General features: G+C 45.9%; 1 protein-coding gene across 14 annotated transcripts in view; it reads right to left on the bottom strand.

Annotated features, from left to right (window-relative positions):
- Window positions 1-15,000, bottom strand: part of LOC113815219 (uncharacterized) — a 359,930-nt gene that overhangs the window by 153,000 nt on the left and 191,930 nt on the right. For 13 of the 14 annotated variants that reach the window (XM_070122026.1, XM_070122023.1, XM_070122034.1 and 10 more), the window contains 5 exons: window positions 10,213-10,378; window positions 8,648-10,036; window positions 8,006-8,143; window positions 6,880-7,345; window positions 1-5,826 (listed from right to left, as the gene is read on the bottom strand). The exon at window positions 1-5,826 is cut by the window's left edge and continues 93 nt beyond it. In XM_070122026.1, the coding sequence (XP_069978127.1) occupies window positions 1-5,826; window positions 6,880-7,345; window positions 8,006-8,143; window positions 8,648-10,036; window positions 10,213-10,378 (7,985 nt within the window). Of the gene's footprint in view, window positions 5,827-6,879; window positions 7,346-8,005; window positions 8,144-8,647; window positions 10,037-10,212; window positions 10,379-14,584 lie in introns of all 14 variants that reach the window. The other variant, XM_070122037.1, reaches the window with a different exon arrangement.

The following is a 15,000-nucleotide window of genomic DNA, read 5'->3' as shown; positions in this document are numbered from 1 at the left end:
TAGAGGCGGCGCTGTCGGGCCGGGCCTCGCTCACGTCGGCGGGCCTCCCTCCTACCCCCGAGGAACCGGCCGGACTCTCATCGCCGCCCGCCGAAGAAGGGTGCTCCTGCGGGCGGGGCGAGGCCAGACCGGGGGCGGGGGGCGGCGCCGGGCTCTCCTGCCACTGACGCTGCTCCTCGCGCTCCGTCTCGGGTGAAGGTGGGAGGCCGTCGGCTAAAAAAGGCTGATGCTGGACATTGTGGTTCTGCTGGTGCGTGGGGGACTGGATCCTGCTGGGCGGGTTCGGTTTCCTAAACCGTTCTTCAGCCTCGTCCCACTCGTAGCCCTCGAGGCATGTGAGGCCCCTTCGAGTTCTCTCGAGGGTCTCCGAGTGTTGACTACCATGCCCTCGGTAATGATTCGGACCCACGCGGCCCTCGCGGTAGTCAACAGTGTATTCATCCAGCTTGTGCTGCTGCAGTCGCTGGCTGCTGTGGTCCTCCATGCTCGGCTGGTGGTTTGGCACACTCAGCCTGGCTGGAGGACGGTTTTCACTGCTCCCTCCGTCGCCGGGTCTTCGGGGGCGTCCTTCGTCCAGAGTCTCTAAGGAACGGGTATGCCTCAAGGATGCACGGCGAAGCTGTTCCCGCCATTGACTGTCGTCTTCCCATTCCTGGCTCTCCTGAAAAGTCATCTGGTCATGGCTTAAAGGGCTGCGTGGTTGATGGGGACTACGGGGTTCATGAAAGCTGATCCGACTTGCGGTGCTCTCCCTACTGACCAGACTATCACGACTGCCAATTTGGTACGGAGGCAAGGGTGATATTGGCAAGGGAGAAGTAGCGTACGGGGAGGTTGCTCCTGGTGGCACACTGCCACTACTATGTAAGCTACTGACAGATGCACGTTGACTTGTGAGCTGGGAGAAGGCACCTCTATGAGGTGCAGTCACAAGATGTGGTGGTGGTGATACACTTGATCCCATGGAACTTCCTTGACTCGTTCTCAAGGGTGCTGATGTGGCAATCTGTGGAACACCTGGTTTGGCACAACCTGCGTTGTGTTGTGTTGGACCATTGAAAGACTGAGAATTTTCTGGAGGTGGTGGCAAGGTATTACTTGCTCCACCTGCAAAAGGCCGAGCAGGTTCATCTAAAAGTCCCTCTAATGACCTCGTTCTACGGTGGCCCATTTGAGGACCTGCTGAAGGAGAGTCCATTTTCACTGAGAGACCATATGGAAACACATTCTTGGCATCAAGTTCCGGGTCTGGGGTATAAGCACGACGCTTCATTTTACGAAGTGTGTCAGAATCATAGACATTACGTTCGTCTGGAGAAGTTACAGTTTTTCCTTCAAGAAACTCAACTGAAGTTCTCAATTCATGAGCCAGACTGTGGTTTTGAGTCAATCTCTCACGTCTCTGTTCAAAATCTGAAGCACTGGTGATCTGATTTACTTTACGACCTATGTCCTGCCTTTTATTAGCTTCAAGATCACGCTGATTATTGAGCTGGTAGGATCTTGATCTTGGAGTGCCTACCATCCCATCAGCAAGTGCTGCACCCTCATCACGAATCACATCAGAGTAATAATAAGGTGCAGAGCGAGGGCTTGATTCACTTCCTACTGACACATTGGAAGCAGCTCTTAAGTGTATAGGAGCCACGTTGCCACCACCCAGTGAAAGGACACTAGCTGTAGGGCTCACTAATCCTCGAGAAGAAGCCTCTGATGATGTACGTTGGTGACTGACACTCAGCTGGGTAACAGGACTATGAACTCCACGAAGGGCGTCAATCATAGGAGACCCCGTTGGTTCTGCATTCGATGAGATAAGCTGACTTGGGTTCTTTTTCAGCAGTGATGTCCTTGGTGCAGGGACATTCTGGTAAGTGGAGAGCTCCTTTCTGTCAGCATATGGGTCAGGAGACTTAGGTCGTGAACCGGTTGAGTTTGACCTTTCTCTTTCTAGCTGACTAACTTTTGAGTTAGGAGGTATATTACAATACTCTCTGCCTACTGCAGGACCCTGAAGATTATTCAAATTGGGGCGAGCATTATGCTGGAAACCTTCATTCACATAAGGATTCTCAATCTTTCCTGATGAAAATGAGGTGTCCAAGTTGCTCTGGAAAGACATGTTGTGATCCAGAGCTGACTTTGGCCTGGCAGAGGGTTCGTGCTTCTCTCCAGGAAGTAAAATATCTTCGGCACACTGTGGGAAAGGTTTCCGTCTGTCTCTCTGGATATTCTTTTCTGCTCCAGACATTGTACAATCTTCTGGATATGCAGCTGATGCAGGATACCTATCCTCTGACCTTAGAATGAAACTATCGTCATCATGAAGACTCTCTAGAGTCTCTTCAAATACTGGCCTTCTCTTCAGTTTATCAGAGTGAAGACTGGAGGAAGATTCTGACTTTTCAAACATCCTTTTTTCCTTGCCAATAGATGATCTCGAAGTATTTAGATCTTCTCTGAGGCTGCTCTGACTGACCCTGAGTGATCTTGAAGAGGTCAGGGCATTTCGGAGATGTGGAGGTGGATCAGGGGTTTCTAGATTCTCAAAATCAAAATTCTTTGCCTTTGGTCCTCCAGTTTCCAGTTCGTCCATAGGTGGTGGACTAAGAGGTATGGGTGGAGGAGGAACAAGGTCAGAATCTGAGGAATCTTGGGCATCAGGATCACTTGACGGTTCAGCTCCACTTAAGTAGTATGAAGCTGGACGGAAAGTGTCCGATAGGCTGAAGCGAGGATTGCGTGGGGGTTCCAGACTATCAAGGTCCTTGGAAGCTTCATCATCTGCATCAGAAGAGACATTTGACTGAGGCTTTGTGTCAATCTTACTAAGAGAGGAATTAAGAGCAGTGTCTGATGGATATTTCCTCTCAGAATTAGGCTGTAGTTTTAGTTCATCTGGTTTCTCTGGAATCTGGGGTTTTTCGTCAACTAGATTTTCGTCCTTTTCAGAGTTTGGAACTTCCATATAGATAGCTTCATAATGAGACTGTCCCTTGTATATGTACTCATAATGCTGGGGCTCATCTTTATCCCCAATTTCGTAATACCTAGGACTCTCTGGAGTAAATGTTTGCTCACCAGCCAATTTACTGAGATCAAGTCGAGGAGGAAGGCTTGCATTACTTGGGGTGTTATTGGATGCTGTATCTCCACTCATCTCGATATAAGTGTGTTCCTCATATTCCGTTTTTGCAAAGGCATCAGGGTATACAGGCTCTGGAGTAGGCAAATGCTTACTGCTCAGACTACTGCAAGAACTTGCTGGAGCAAGAATACCTGATCCATGGCTTGGCTTTTTAGGTGGGCTCATTGGTAAGTAGTTCTCCTCTATATAAGGATTTGGTCGAGGTAGAGGGCTCTGAATTCCACTTGTTGGGCAAATGGGAGGTGGTGGAGCATCTTCCTCTGGTGGCTTATCCAGGTCTATTACAATAGACGTGTCATGCTCAGAGGGAGGATAAAGCAATCTACTTTGCTCACTGTTCAATGTGGTGTCCATCCAACTTGCCTCTTCCCCTCCACTGTCACTGTCCTCCTGCACCTTCAAGGATTCTTGAATAGATTCTGCTAAACTTAGTCTCAGATAGGCTGGGGCCATAACTACGTCCATATCTCCTCCTAATGTTGGCTTCTTTGGTGGCCTTGGAGGAGGAACAATGGGAGCAATCTCCTCCTTCTTGTCATCTGCCGACTTCCTCAGATCTGCAAGAACAGATGTGGTAGGTGACACTGGTGTCTTCTCTGGCAATGCATTGTACTGGTCATCACAAGGGCCCTCATCGCTTGAGCTCTCGTTGGACAGCATTTCTGAGTCACTGTGGAACTTCTTCCTTGATACATCTTGACTCATACTGACCCTCTCCATGTGTTCTATGCTCCTCTCTTCAAAATTCTTCAGGAGAGCCTTCACAGATCTAGGCTGTGCTGGTTTCTTCATCAAAGGAGGCTTAACAGGATTTAATGGTTTTTCATGCTGTTTGTTAGCCTCAGGCTTAGAATCGTCATCAAACAAAAACTTTCTGATGTTGGTTCTGCTAAGCCTTGAATCCATGATATCCTGAGGGCTTCTCAGTTCTCTGTACTCTAAACTTGAAGGCTCTGGACTCGAGACATACCTTAGATTTGCCACTCCTTCTTCCATGGTAGCAGCACCAATAACCTCATCTCTCCTCTTATAATCAGATATGTTCTTGACTTGCGCCTCTTGAGCTGTCACCATAGTGGATTCCGAGGTGGCGAACTCAGCTTTCAGGGGTGATACAAGAGCTTCTGAACTTCTGACTTGAGACACAGGTTTCAAGGGTTCCTTCAGGGGTTCTCTTAGGTTTCTTGAAGGCTGCTCATGTAAGCCTGAGTTATTCATTTGATTATCTATTTGTGACTTTGATTCGCTATGTTTTAAGGGTTTAATGCGTGATTCCTCACTATGATTGATATGATTTTCTTTGGCATCAATGTTGCTAGTAAATTTCTTTATCCTATCTTGCACCAAATTCATCTGACTCTGAGTCTGTTGATGAGTTTCTTGTACCATTTTTGGACTTTCTAAACATGGTAAAACTGGGGTTGACTTTTTCAGGGAATTGGACATATTTCTAAAATTCTCCTGGGGTGACGATTCACAGTTCTTATCAGGAGTAATGTATTCATAACTGTATTCCTTCACGACCTTGGATTCGTCCACTTTGGATTTCAGATCTGGGCCCATCGGCCTTCCCACCCAAGACCTGTCAAACTTTTCAGGGCTCCATGTTTCCGGCCTTCTACCAGCACGATCATACCCCCTTCTTCTTACAACACTCGAACACTCAGGGCTACTCTCTAAACTATCTGCTTTCCACAGGGATCCACCATGAGGATTTCTGTTCTCTTCGCGTCGGAGGGGCATTTCTGCACGCAAAGTATCATAACCACTGTCTGAATATTTGCCAGTGGAAGTGGTATCATCTTGAAAGCCTGTGCCTCTTTGAGAAATGTGGGAGTTCAAACTATCGCCTTTGTGAGCAATGTGGGAGTCATAAGAGGGATAACCTGTTGTACTATCATAGCTCTGGAAGTCTTTGCCATCCCTTCCATGCAGACTGTGGTGCGAATTCTTGTTCATGTCCACAGAGGGCCTCCTTTGCTCATTTTCAAAGGAAATATTGTTCACCTGTTGGTACTTATTTTGTGACGAAGTCTTGGAATCATATGAAGTGTTCAGATCTCTTTGTGAAATGTTATTCACAGGGGCACTGGTATTCTTGTCATCGTCAAATCTATGATCATTTATTGCTGGCATTTGAACATCAGATACATAATAGGGATCTCTTGTAGCATAAAAGCGGTCACTGTAAACATAACTCTGTTCAAAATTCCTAGATGCATTGGGATTTTGTTCATTTTCTAGATGCTGTGGCTCAAACCTTCTCACTTCATCATAGCCTTCATGCTGTTCAATGAACACAGGTTCAGCACGTTGGCTCACTGTTCTCTCACTGCAAATATTTTCTACATCTGAGGCATTACTTTTACCTCTGAATTTATTTGAATATTTAGGATCACACGATTCACTCACTACATTTATATTCACATAATCAGGCGACGAAGTAGGCGTCGCATGCATTGGCTGCTGCACAAAACTATCACTCATAAGCTCATTCCTATTTTCATCCCGGAAATCCCTGGAAACGTCCATATCCTCGGGACTGCGTTTTTCCGGCCAGGCTGGATATCTGCCTTCCGGCGTGGTGCCTGCCCTTCGTCCGTCGCGACTCAACTCGGCACTGCTTCTCCTCGAGTTGCGTCGAGTCCTTTTTCGAGTCTCACGCTCCTCCAGCAGATCTGTAGGGCCATATCTTGATCAGCCAAGCAAAACTGGCATGAGAGTTAGTCTTCTTTGTTAGTAGATCTTCAAGCCACTAGGAGTCAGGTTATTTTTCCACTCCATACAAGTAGAAAAGAGCAACTAAAGTCACTGCTAAGACAGTTCTTGCATGCAGGTTCAAATAATGTCAAAATGCTGACCACAACTTCCAGCAGGCAGAAAGTTAGTCGGCCAGAGACAGCCTTTTTGAATAAGCGCACACAAAAGAATCGCTTTCAGCCATGCTATGGCCAAACAAAAACTTGTCTCAGGTGAAGATTCCAACCCAAGAAAATACCAAGCAAGGTTTAAACATGCCATTTTCGATTCCTAACAGAGTAACTACAATTTGTTTTTAGTTTTGATAAAGTCCATAATAACCACAAAGTTTACAGCTTATGGACAATGAAATCATTGTTACTTCAACTGTTAGTTTATAGAAAATAAGTATTTACAAATACCATATCATCATATCAATGTAAACACTGTCTCTTTACTTCTACACATAAGACCACATCACCAGTAACATGCATATTTTTTCCGGGTCATAAGCGCCAAAGCGGGACACCAAAGTAACTCACTTTATCTCGCTCTGGGTTAATCACCGTTTACAGATGAGAGCATCGCGCTGTTAGGGCTACAGTATCAGAATGTCAGTAAAGGATAAGAATCAACAAGGAAGGTGATCTGCCAGATACATCCTTTCCATTTCAAACAGAGATAGGCTACAATACAGATACAGTACCAAATACCACCAAGTGCCCTTAAGCAACCATTCAAATGTATTCAAATTGGGTAGTATCCTACTAAAATGTGTTAGTAAAGCGATAGTTGAAAATTTAGATTTCCAAAAGATACATCATTATAATCTCACATTCAAACTCATTCACAGTACTACTGTATCACACCATGAAATAATGTTCACATTATCCAAAGGGGAAAGCAATATCACCACTGGTTTGTTTTACGCATCAAAAATACTCGGTTATCCCTTTCATCTTTAAAAATGAAGAACATAGAGCAAAACTTACCTTCTTCATCCGATGAGTAGCTGTTATATCTCGAGGCGGAGGCAGACCTTCTCGAGTCTCCTCCACTGACATGCCTGGTCCTGGAATTCTCCCTCCGGCCTTCCCTCCTCCTACTGCTCCCACTGTCGGAGCTCTGGTGGGAGGAGCTCCCCTGAGGGGCCGGCCTCTCCCCGGGTCCTCGACCAGATACACACATGGGACTCTGATTCACATGGCCCTGACTCATTGGACTGGCACTCATGTACTCCTGGGGTACAGAACAGTCACTAGATACCTGACCTGGCTGACTTCCTGCCCCGTGGTGCAGTCCAGCTGATCCATTCGGCGAGAAGCCGTGGGGCTTTCCTGGCACAGGCCCAGAGGGCGGCACTTGTCCTAGGGGCCTCCCAGGGGACTGGCTCTGGCCATGCCCGTGACTTTGGACACTTTTTGATCTGGCTTCCTGAGTTGCAAGCTCGTTTAGGACCTGCGGAGATAGTCATATTGTTATTACGTGGAATTTAACATTTCTACTTGCAATGACAACATAATAACTACAGGTAGCAAAAATATATTTACTTAATGACGCGGTAATCATCATTATCATTATCACCATCATCATCATGCCAATGACAGAGACAATAATAATAATAATAATAATAATAATAATAATAATAATAATAATAATAATAATAATAATAATAATAATAATAATAATAATAATAATAAATAATAGAAACAGCAATAATAATGACAACAAAATAGTAAGCCCAGAATGGTTACTTCAAAAAATTATCTTCAGAATAAGACTTCACATCCCAAGTAAGGAATACTACTACTGATGCACACTCATTTCATACCAGAGATAAATTCATCCACACAGAAATCAGTAATATAAACTAATTAAAGAATAATCGGAGTACAAAAAATATTGCAGTGACTGTCCTCATTACACACGTATACTTACACTGTCGTATACTTATTCTATTACATTTATTTACTGACTTTTTTTACAAACTTATACTCATACTGCCCTGTACTTATTTTATTACTTTCACTATTTGTCTTAATACAAACTTGTACTCATAGTGTCTCATGCGCATTTTATTACAGCATATTTCATATTTCGGGACCCGCAGTTACTCACTTGTTGCCTATAAGCTTCGCTGTTTGTTCGAGGTTGTGGCGTTGCAGTTGCATCTTGGCGAGGGGAGGTCTTCCGTGTTAAGGGTGATTGCAACATTCGCTGTTTCCACTCCAGCAGCCTTTTCATAGATTCCTCTCTCTGGAGGGAAAACAAGGACAATAAGAGTGTGGGTTTATATATGGCAATGATTCTAGTTTAGTTTATCTATTTTTGTCAAATGCACGTACTTTACATTCAACTTGTATTTTTTTAGTATAGATAATATGGCAAAGAATAACTGCAATCTTGAATAATTTCATCCAATCAAGATCTAACATTTGCCTGTACCATTTACATGTCTATATGAGAAAATTACTTCTAAGCTAGAGGGAGGCTACATCCATTACCATTTGGTAAGCAAAAAACATACTTAAATTATACATGAAATACTTAAGGCAAAAGCGACTGAGAACGAAATGTAAGGGATCAGTTTTTCTCTACCCTACAGAATTTCCCTAATATTCCAAAGAAAGAGAACTTTAACTCAATCAATGAACCACCTAATAAGGGCTAAACCACAAGTGGTAAATTTTGATACCCTTTTTTTCTATACAATAAAACCCAACATTTTTTCTCTCGATCCCAAAGCTATTGTTTCCATACCTGTTGCATCTTTTTGGTGTCTCCATCCGACCCATCGTCAGGCAATGAGGTGTTCATCATATCATCCTGCAACTTGTGCCGTGGCAACCTCGCAGACGCCGACCTCATAAAGCTGTTGTTGGCGCTGCCACTGGGAGAGGCACTGTTCTGATAGCTGCCCGGGGGGGTAGGCACACTGTTGAGCGTCGTGTTGGGCGATGTGTCCGACCTGTTGTGAGGATCCTCATGATTGTGTTGTCTGTGCACTTCGGGTGCCATCCCTTGACGCGGATCTTGCCTCGGCTCCGATCGCATGTGCACTGGTCTGGAGTCGAGCCTTGGGTCTGGCCTGAGGTCATGCCTCGGGTCTTGTCTCAGGTCGGGCCTTACATCGGCCCGGGGATCCTGACTCAGGTCTTGTCTCGAGGCTGGCCTGCTGTCCCCAACCATGCCGTGTCGCAGGCTGTTCGTGGTACCCGGCGCCATGTTCGAGGGTTTGTGTGGCGTGTAGAGATCGGGCGTGGCGGCCCCAGCAGGTGGCACACGTTGAGGGACGCCGTGGGGGCTGTGCAGATGGTGGTGGTCACTGACAGGACTCTCACCCTTCCCCGCTGCCGAGAATCTCGACGTGGGTCTGCTGTGCATGTGTGTGTGGTACAACGACGACTGCCGCATCTTTTGAGCGTAATTTTCCTCCGACCAGTGATCCAGGTCGCTCTGACCCACGGACGACTTGGGCCGAATCTCGTTGGGTCTCGGGAGGTCGCCGCCGCTGCCGCGTCGATAGGACCACATGTCGTTGCTGCCGTGCCGCCTGTCGTACTCCAGGAAGTCGGCGCTGTGCGGGCGTGGCGGCCCCTGCGGCCGGTGGCGATGGTGCGGGTCCGGGTTCGAGACACGGGGGAGCGTGTCCTCCTGGCCACGGAAGGTGGGCCTCATGGGGTCGGCTAGCTGCAGCTCCTCGGAGAGTCTCGTCCCGCCGCTCCTGGACGAGGCGAACGAGTCCCGCTGCTCGGGCTTCCGGATGGGACTCTGCGCTAGGGAGCTGGAGCCATTGCTGTCGCCATACACGTCCTCGTAATCCCCGCGCGCGCCGCCCGACGTCACTCCGTACGCGTCGGGAGTTCTGCGCTCGGCGGAGGGAGGATGGAAGTGTAGTCCTCGGGCGTCGGGCGAGCGCGAGTCCGCGGCGCCGTTGCCGCCACCATGGTCCGTGTAGATCCGCGGGTCTCTCTCGTCCCGCTCGGGAGACCGCTCCGGGGAGGTGCTGTAGTCCCTGGAGGAGTTCAGCCGCTTGGGCTTGGGCGGGGCGTTGGCGTACAGGGGCTGCCGTTCGCCGGGCCGCAGGATCAAGGACGAGTCGCACGAAGTGTTCAGGCGGTCGCCCTGGAGTCGGGATGATTCGCTTGCCTGCAACAAAGCAAAACACTGAGAACAACGATATAGTCTAAACAAATTCCACCTGTGCTGTCACATCCAACAACTAGGTGACAAACAGGCTAATATAAAACTCAAAAGACCGTACCCCTGCCCTCTCTGGAACACCACCAACCCAAACCACACAGAAGACCGAACCCTCCACCAACCTCGTCCAGTGACCGGCCGTCTGGGGACCGGTACCTCCTCGACCTGTAGCCGTGGAAGCCGGAGTCGCTCTCGTCGGCTGAGGGCGAGGCCGTCGACGCCAAGGACGAGACCGAAGGGCGCTCACTCCGGCGCGCGCTGCTTCCGCTGCTCCACTTTTCCTCCAGGCTGGAAAGAGTTTGGCATTTTGAGATTTTTGGAATTGTGACATTTTAGATTTTTGGATTTCTGGAGTTTTGGAAATTTGACAATAGATTTCTGGAATTTTGTTTTATCTTAGATTTTAAATTAGATTTTGGTGTATGGAATTTCGTGAAGCTTATTGAGGATTTATGGTATTTTGATCATTTATCTCCGAGGCTGGAAAGAAATGTGATTAAGGCTACAAGGAATGCTTCACAATTAATGTTAAGATTTCTTTCCTTGAAATTACGCCTTTTTAAATTCAGTATTCTTATCTGATTGGATGATAAAATGTTACACGCGTGGGTGAGGGAGAGGGAGAGGGAGAGGGGGGGAAGGAGGGAGAGGGAGGGAGGGAAGGAGAGGGAGGGAGGGAAGGAGAGGGAGGGAGGGAAAGGGAGGGTAGGAGAGAGAGAGAGGGGGAGAGGGAAAGGGAGGGAGGGAAAGGGAGGGAGGGAAAGGGAGGGAGGAGGAGAGAGAGAGAGAGAGAGAGAGAGAGAGAGAGAGAGAGAGAGAGAGAGAGAGAGAGAGAGAGAGAGAGAGAGAGAGAGAGAGAGAGAGAGAGAGAGAGAGAGAGAGAGAGAGAGAGAGAGAGAGAGAGAGAGAGAGAGAGAGAGAGAGAGAGAGAGAGAGAGAGAGAGAGAGAGAGAGAGAGAGAGAGAGAGAGAGAGAGAGAGAGAGAGAGAGAGAGAGAGAGAGAGAGAGAGAGAGAGAGAGAGAGAGAGAGAGAGAGAGAGAGAGAGAGAGAGAGAGAGAGAGAGAGAGAGAGAGAGAGAGAGAGAGAGAGAGAGAGAGAGAATGAATGGAAGGAAAAGAGAAAAAAGAGAGGCATCCAAAGCACAGAAGGAAACGTGATGCGCCGTGTAAACTGAAGGCATGGCCACGTATCGCCAGAAAGGAATAAGCGCATTTGTAAGTGTCGTAAACCTTCATGTTTTTAACGTATAACGAGCCAGAAATATCGGCCATTAAAAAATAGCCCCTCCCCCCTCCCTCCGCCAACAGGTTTGTCCAACGCAAGCATAGGACTGCAAGCACACTTCCTTATATGTTGAACGAGCCGACGATGGGACAACTTTAACATTTTATTTGGAGAAAGAAAAAGTTTCCGCACTGACTCCTCCTCCTCCTTCTTCTTCAGTAAAAGTTCGTACAACGACCTCAGAACGACCAGGAAATTGCAACTAAATAACGCAATGAAGCATATATACTGACGTTAGTTCATGCCTTATCTAAAGTTAAGTTATCGGAGTTGTTCTTTTCACGTCGAAAAGGTAATCCTGTTGTGTCTACTTCGGCACTGACTCTTGCACCCGTCATGGTGATCTTATCTATCTACAGTCTCTATCCTTCTATCATGAAAGTCTTATTCTTTATTACTTCTGTTATTTCTGAATCTTCCATCCGTAATGAGTACCATCTGTATCTATTTTCTCCATTTCGACCATGAAAATCTTCATTAATTCTGTTATGCCTAGTTTAGCACCGACTTTTGAACCCGTCACGATAATAAGTATATCTATTTCCTCTGTTCCTTTAATATCAATTTTCATTCCTCATTAACAACCAATAAACAAACACCTTCCACCGGGAATAAAAAAGCAAAAAGGAGAAAAAAGCCTTCAGAGCCCCCAGTTCAATGATCGCGCGCAGAAATCAACTTGTTTGTACCGTAACGTTCTCACGCGACGAGACGCCAGCGAGCGAGGAGGCGTCTTCGCCGATCACCAGGCGTCCTAATAATAATAAACCAGATACCACAACGAGTGTCCAGTTTCACACCCTACGCCCTACTCATAATCCTATCCCCGAATCTCTTACCCACATGGCCTCATACCCTCATGCACCCACACCCTCACCTCACATCCTCATACACTTACCTCATATGCTCATACACTCACATCTTCACCTCATATCTTTATACACTCTCACCCTCACCTCACATATTCATACACTCCCACCCTCACCTCATATCCTCATACAGTCACACCCTCACTTCATAGATTCATCTCATATCTTCATACTCACCTCATATTCTCATACTCAACCTCATACACTCACAGCCATACCCCATTTGCTCTTAACCTCACATCCTCATATTTACCTCACACACTCACAACCTAATACACTCGCAAACTCATATCCTCATACACGACCTCATACCCTCATCATACACTCACACGTTTACCTCATATCCTCATACACACACCTTTACAACCTCAAACTCTCCTCATATCCTCATATACTCACAACCTCATATCCCTAAAGGCAAGACGTCATCCTCATACACACCTCATATCCTTATATGTAACTTATATTCTCATGCTCACAACCTCATATCCTCATACACTCACATCCTCATTCTCCCTTCTCCCTCCAGATCCACACCTTGACCCTCACACCTATACCGTCATATCGTCATACACTCACAACCTCACCCTCCCTCCTCCCCCCTCACCCCCCGCCCTTACAAAACGACCCCCACTGCCCTCCCCCCTCACCTCCAACATTCCCCTCCCCCCTCTCCACACCCCCTCACCTCCAACCTTCTCCCTCCTACCTCCCTTCACCCCCCTCCCCCCCCCCGGCTCCACCCCTCCTTCAAGGTGCCCGGACAACCTAAGGTCAAGAACAGTTCATTTCTTGTTATCATCTTATTCCTTTTATTCTTCTTCACTTTTTTTCTATCTATTTATTTATTTATTATCTATATTATTCTATTCCTTTACTTTTATTTATTTTATTTTACTTTACTTTATTTGTTTTTATTTATTTATTATTTATTATTATTATTATTTCTTTTCTTTTTTTTTTGGGGGGGGGGGGGGCGAATCAATGACCGAACTTCGTTCACACACACAAAAACAGGGGGGTGGGGGAGAATATCAACACGTGTACATCAAATCACTTGCGAATTAAATTGACTGTCACATGTAGGCCTATATTTACCATGTATGCCAATCTTTATCACATGTAGGCCTATATTTATCATGTATGCCAAGCTTTATCACATGTAAACCTATATTTATTATGTATGCCAATCTTTATCACATGTAGGCCTATGTCTATCACATGAAGGCTTACGTGAAATTATTCGAAACACTCGTTCATTGAAATGCAATACATTATCATGTTTCTAATGCAAATCCTGCATCAACTAAAAAACGGATCCGATTAATTAGTTGGAAATCACCCGTTGTCATTGAACCTTCACAAATTCTTACGTCATCTAACCAATATTTACCATCTGCGTTTACGTAATCTACCTTTTATTATAAATATGTATATAACCTTTCATATACATATCCAAGGACGCGAAACAAATCGTGCTTTTTGAGCATACGAGTAAAAACACGGAAAATCTACATCGAACAATAACAACCCGAACAAAAGCAAATGCAAAACATTTTCTAATATCAGCAGTAACAATGAAAAACGATAATTATAATGACAGCAATAACAAAATAACAACAACTGATGTTGTTGTTGTTTCTGGTGGCGGTGGTGAAGGTAATGGTGGTGATGTTGGTGATGATGATGATGATGATGGTGATGGTGGTGGTGGGGAAGATGATAATAATAATAACAACAACAGTAGTAAAATGACGATAACAACAAAAACAGAAGCGAAACAACAATAAAAATACTGACATCACATCATCGACAATAACAATCCTCGAAAATGGAGGTTGCAAAGAACAAAAAAGGCATAACAGGTAACACAAACCCCCTCCCCCCTCCCACTTAACCCCTTTTCACCTCAGCTCTAACACCGATACGTTTTCTTTACGGTGAATAACATCGACTTTTTTCTCCTTTGCAATTCCTTAATTATCTGCCTCATTAACCTTGTCATAATTCCCTAAAGACGAAGAGGTAAAAAATATGGAGTAAAAAAATGTAGGCCAAGCATCTTATTATCGTAATCAAGTTTGATCGATAAACCAAGATAAAACGATAAAAACTGTGCCCCCATGTGTTCTGTGGACTGTTTCCTGTGACCCCCACCCCAACTGTCTGTCTGTCTATCTGTCTGTCTGTTCGCCGATCAGTCTGTTCATCTGTCAGTCAGTCAGCCTGTTCGTCTCCCTGTCTGTCTCCCTGTCTGTCTCCCTATCCGTCTGCTTAACCGTCTGTCTCTCACCAGCACAACACACACTGACCTTTCACGAATTCAAAAACAAAACTCACCCCAGTGTTCGTGTGCTCTGCCAACCGCTCCCAAGGACAGCCAAATGTATTTATTTTGATGTCAAAAAAAGGAAAAAAAACGGGGCATCGGTTTATCATGCGCGAATTCTTGCCCGCATGCCCGATGCTCGATAACTTCTTGAAACAATTACACAGAGGGAGAAGGAGCAGGCCAAGACTGCCGCCAAAATATCCAGCATGCCAATTATTTTCTCCCAGGTTGAAGCTTATCGCCACAACAACTCTGACACTTGAATCACAACCTCACCACACTTGTTACGGTTCCGACAAAACGTTTCTTTCACGGAGAATCACTTAAAAAAAAGAATGTATCTGCATTATGTCAGAGGAGTAGTTTCCTTTCAGAGTCAAGGGCAAAGCTTTCCTGTTACCAACTAGTCGAATAAACGGCGCCG

The sequence above is a fragment of the Penaeus vannamei genome, chromosome 5 (assembly GCF_042767895.1).
Source record: "Penaeus vannamei isolate JL-2024 chromosome 5, ASM4276789v1, whole genome shotgun sequence".
Taxonomy (NCBI): domain Eukaryota; kingdom Metazoa; phylum Arthropoda; class Malacostraca; order Decapoda; family Penaeidae; genus Penaeus; species Penaeus vannamei.
The sequence above is the reverse complement of the archived record's forward strand: the minus strand, read 5'-3'. Positions and strand labels throughout refer to the sequence as shown.